The sequence below is a fragment of the Amborella trichopoda genome, chromosome 5 (assembly GCF_054954075.1).
Source record: "Amborella trichopoda isolate Santa Cruz 75 chromosome 5, AtrichopodaSantaCruz75HAP2 v2.0, whole genome shotgun sequence".
Classification (NCBI taxonomy): domain Eukaryota; kingdom Viridiplantae; phylum Streptophyta; class Magnoliopsida; order Amborellales; family Amborellaceae; genus Amborella; species Amborella trichopoda.
This window is the reverse complement of record NC_142340.1, coordinates 3,721,157-3,726,311: the sequence shown is the minus strand read 5'-3', so window position 1 is coordinate 3,726,311 and position 5,155 is coordinate 3,721,157. Positions and strand designations below refer to the sequence as shown.

Here is a 5,155-nt window from a genome sequence, read left to right as displayed (position 1 = left end):
GATGATGCCTCTTGTCGACTCCTGAAGATTGAGAGACTTGTTTATTGTAGAGAAGCAGTTCCATGGAGATTTTGAATTGTTTCCCCTTTTAGTTAGAGAGAATGTCGGTTTCTCGTTGCTCTCGCATCTTTATTTGGTATTGCCGGTAATGGTTGCCAGAAGTAAAGAGAATGAAGTGAAAATTGTTTAAAAGGGTTTGCTCGACTTGAGTTTTTATCGAGGTTTAGAGAGATAACTCCATCTTCCAAATCTTTGATGTAACTTTAATTGGTATAATGGATTTTAGTTTGCCATGCCTATAGATGTAACCCTTTTGGAGTGAACCACATAAGTATTTGTGTTCTTCGTATTTTATTTCTCATATTTTATTTGCCAAATATTAACCATCGGGTTTAGAGTTTTTGTGCACAATAAGTGGTATCAGAGCCAGGTTTGGGGTTATCAGTATGGCGGTAAAGGTTTCGAATGCAAAGTTCGAGGTAGAAAATTTGATGACAAATATTATTTTTCAACAATATTGATGATGGAATTTGTTTGGCAAAAGATGAAGAATTTATGAAGCTATCCAATAATGTTAGCATAATGAGCAGGTGATTTTGATATCAAGATAGAGATTGTTAGATTTTGTGTTATTCAAAATCACCCACATAAGATATTCCATATTATATGAGATTGAAATATTCCCATATTATGTGGGATTGAAATATTTTCTTGTTATGTGATATTGAGATTAAATATAAATCCAAAAAGAATTAGGACTCTTGAATATATCTTTTAGTCTTTTGAGATATATGTATATCTACGGGAAGTTTTCTATTTAGTGTAGATTCCTAACTTTATATATATGAGATGATAGTGTAGAGAATTTGTGTGCTGTATATGGGAAATGTGGTTTCCTTTAGAGAGAGAGGGGGATGTGGGGTCTCCTGTGCATAAAATGCAAGGTTTCTTCTTAGAGAAAAGAGAGCTTCCTATGAAGAGAAACATTGATGATGCATCTTGTTAACTCCTAAAGATTGAGAGATTTGTTTATTGTAGAGAAGCAGTTCCATGGAGATTTTGAGTTGTTTCCTTTTTTAGTTAGAAAGAATGTCGGTTTCTCGTTGCTGTTGCGTCTCTATTTGGTGTTGTCGGTAATAGTTGTCAGACGTACAGAGAATGAATTGAAAATTGTTTAAAAGGGTTTGCTCGACTTGAATTTTTGTTGAGGTTTGAAGAAATACCTCTATGTTCCAAAATCTTTAGTGTAACTTTAATTGGTATAGTGGATTTAAGTTTGTTATGCCTGTGAATGTAGCCCTTTTAGAGTGAACCGCGTAAATATTTGTGTTTATGTGATATGTATTTCATGTTTTATTTCTCATACTTTATTTGTCAAATATTAACCCATCTGATTTAAAACTTCCGTGCACAACATGACTAACTACTCGCTTCGAGTTGTACTTTCTAAACTATGTTTAACATTAATGCGTTTTAGTGAGAGTGTAATTTTAGAAAGCGTTAGGTTAGAGAGAGTGTAATTTTAGAATGTGTTAAGAGTTAGAGAGAGTGTAATTTTAGAAAGTGATAGAGTTTAGGGAAGCCAATAACATACTCAACTATTTTAGCCTTAACCCTTCAACTAATCTAACTTATAATCATATATATTTTGATGGGATTTTTTAAATTAAGTGGGTAAAGTGTTAACTAGTTAATCACAAATATGCATTTTGATGAATATCCTAGAATAAAAAAAAATTAAAAATAGAGATTTGATCATGCCTAACTTCTTAAGTAAATATGAGAATACCGTATCTTTTTTTACTACAATCCGTAAAAATATAAGCAAATATCCATATTTATAAATAATTTGATTGGATGGCCAACTTCTATTAGAGCAACTTACTTTGTCTAGAAATTTTAAGATTTTGAGATTTGAGCACTTATAAATTCATTGAAAGTATGACCGCATAATGACGGCTTAATTCATGTAGCCGACCATAATTAATTGAAAAAAAACTATGACGATGATAATTTCTTATAAATTTTCATATTTTCTTTTATTTACAATACCTAGAGGCCTTTCTTATAAGTTTTGATACTATATTATACTATTTACATTTTTACATGTCTTTCTAAAGTAAGATTACATGTTCCCATCTGGCTACAAAACAAAATGAAGATTCTCCATGGCAATAAGATGGAGAAAAGCCAAAAAAAAATAGAGAAACAAAAAAGGAACCAACAGACAAAGCCCAAAATTCCATGATATTTTTAGCAAAATTACAAAAAAAAAAAAGACACTAAAAACTAATCATTTTTTTTGTCTTGTCATGCAATAAGTGGGAGAACTCAAACATCAATCCAAGGATCTCAAAATAAGTATAACAATTTTTTTGGAAAAGAAATTATAACCCAACTTCTAGACTTAAACCTAACTTCTATATTTTATTCAAACAAAAGTGGGAGAAAGAAAAGTGAGAAAAATAAAAAGAAAAAGAAAAGCAAAAAGGTAAGAACCTGAACCACTTGCTTACTATCACACAAAAAGCTAACAAAACCAACAGCATAAAGCTAAAAATTTAAAAAAGAGAACAAGAAAAAAAGAAAAAAAAAGGACAGCAACACCCTCAAATCCAAATCAACCGATCTAAGATTCTCAATATTATTAACAAAAAAAAAAAAAAAAACTAAAAACCTAAAATAATAACAATACGAGGGGAAAAAAAAAAACTAAGCTATACATCAATTTTCCGGCCAGGGACTTGCAAGAAAAAGAAAAAAAATGACAAAATAAAATAGAGAGACATGGTCATTCATAAAGCTGTAACATTGCCGAAAACTCGAAACAATCAGAAAAGTACAAACCCCAACGTGCAACATTTCGTTTTCTTTTCGGCCAAAATGATCAAACCCTTAACCGCTTCACGGCGGCCATCACCTCGCCGGAAAACCAAGTTCGGGGCGTTATTCTGGCCGGGAAACTGACCCAGACCCCCGGAATCTCACTTCCCGTCCCTTTTCCCGGCCTGGGTACGCAGCCCCTCGTAGAACCGTCGGATGAACTCCTCGGCCTCCCTGTCCACGTGGCAGTCGTCATCACCGTCCATCAATGGGAAGGGCGAGTCCGTGACTCTCAGAGGAAACGGCGAGAAGGGGGCAGTAAGCGCGATGAGCGGGCTCCGTTTCAGGGCGCCGGAAAAGTCATTTCCCGGCGTCTCCTTGCCGGGAAATTCGGAGTTGAGCAATTCCAGTGCCTTCTGTAGCTGTAGGGCGGTGACCGGCACGTCATCGTCCGAGACCCGGGTGTAGATGCAGGGAAAGGACACGTGGCGGTGGGACTTGCGCTTCGGCGCGGGCGTGTTCCGGCACGAGAACTCGTAGTCTCGGGGGAGGGGGACCGACACATGGCGGTGGAGGTGGGGACCGCAGGTGAAGTAGGGGGTGTGGTGGCGGGAGAAGACGAGGTGGCCGAGAGCTTTCCCGGTGGCTTTTCCGGCGGCCTTCCCGGCGAGTTTGCCCCGCTCGAACATAAGGTTGAGGTCCAGGAGGAGCTTCGGCTTCGATACTCCCTTGCGGAGCATGAAGAGCACGATGCGGACTATTTTCCACAGGCGCTTCGCCATGGCTGGTGGTCTGTCTTCCATTCTGGTTTGTGCTTTTTCTCTCTCTAGAATTTGGTTTTGGGCCCCTCTCTCTAGAATTTAGTTTTGGGTCCTCTCTCTATGAACTTGGGTTTTGGTTTCTCTCTCTAAGTGATGCCTACCCAACTCGAGTCTTCTCTCTTTACACTGGTCTCTGATGACTGTTTACTGCAAGTAGCACCCAATAAAACCAAACTTCACTACACCCTCTCTCTCTAAAAATGTTATACCCTCTCTCTCTCTACAAATGAGGTGTCAAGGTGGCATCAGATGCACTGCACTGGCTCGCCTCTAGAAAAGAAAAGAGGAAGAGTCTCTTTCATTTTCTCTCTCTACAAATAAACAGTGGGAGATGGTACTTACCAGTCATCCTTTACTCTCTCTCTAGGAAAAAAAAGCGCAGAGAATGAAGGAGTTTTCGACCCTACGAACTGAGTTTCTTTCTCTAAGATAAGGCTTTGGGGAATTCAAGAAAATTCACGAGAATGTTCTCTCGGAAAAGCTTCTGAAAACCTTACTAACAAACTCTCTCTCTCTCTCTCTCTCTATAAGAGTTCTGTAAAGTCTCTCTCCAAAACTCGTTTAAGTCGTTTTTCTCTCTCTAAAACATGCAGCTGTTTCGTGAAGATTCGCGAAAGGGCAGTCTGCAGAGCTTGAAATCCTTGCACAGGAGTTGAGTTGAGTTGAGTTGGTGGTGGGCAAAGCTATTTAAAGCACTCTCAAACCCTCCATCAAACAATTAAATTATTCCCTGATTTTTTTTCCTCCTTGTCTCCTAAATAGGCACTTCTATTCTTGATATCTCCATTTAGTCCCATCTTATAAAACTGTTTTAGAAAAATGGCTGATATGGATAGGGAATCATCTTTCGAATGGGTGTGCTTCAAAATCCAGATTGCGTGGGTGGATCATCTACGCTACATGTCTCCGTCAGACAATTGGATCAACAATTCAGATTAATCCTATACTTGATCCATAAAATATTAAAAAATAGAATAATAAAGGTGAGTGTCCGACTATTGGATCAACAATTCAAATTTGTCTGATCGGTGATCCATAAAATATTAAAAAAAAAGAATAATAAAGATGAGTTTCAGACTATTGGATCAACAACTCAGATTAGTCCGATTGGTCATCCATAAAATATTAAAAAATAAAATAATAAAGGTGAGATTTAGAAGGGAATCAAGACCTCATTAGAAAATCTAAAAAGATTGTACACTATATCACCATGTAATTTTCGTATAAAGAGGTCATGAGCCTTCAAGTACGAAATTCGATAGCTTAAATGGTGCCACATAGTTTGATTTTTTTTTGGATTTTGTGCTTAATCAAACTCTATGCTATCAAATTTTACATTTAATAGTCAATAATAATTGTAACTTCTTTGTACAAAAAAAAATAAGTTATATTATATTTTTCAAAAAAAAAATTTATTATATTATATTTTTAAAAGATAAAAAGATTTATGGCTTCACTAAAAATTTAGCCTTTGATAAAAGAAAATGACATATTAGAATTCATGTAATCAA

The 5,155-nt window shown here is 36.5% G+C and overlaps 1 protein-coding gene across 1 annotated transcript; it reads right to left on the bottom strand.

The window, feature by feature from the left end:
* Positions 1-2,614: 2,614 nt before the first annotated feature.
* On the bottom strand, positions 2,615-4,303 carry LOC18443404 (uncharacterized). Its single transcript, XM_006853594.4, has one exon. It carries the CDS (start codon positions 3,624-3,626, stop codon positions 2,985-2,987), a length of 642 nt encoding a protein of 213 aa, XP_006853656.1. The 5' UTR covers positions 3,627-4,303; the 3' UTR covers positions 2,615-2,984.
* Positions 4,304-5,155: the final 852 nt, after the last annotated feature.

Coding starts and splice junctions, on each gene's coding strand:
- LOC18443404 (XM_006853594.4), bottom strand. CDS start 3,626: ATGGAAGACAGACCACCAGCCATGGCGAAGCGCCTGTGGAAAATAGTC.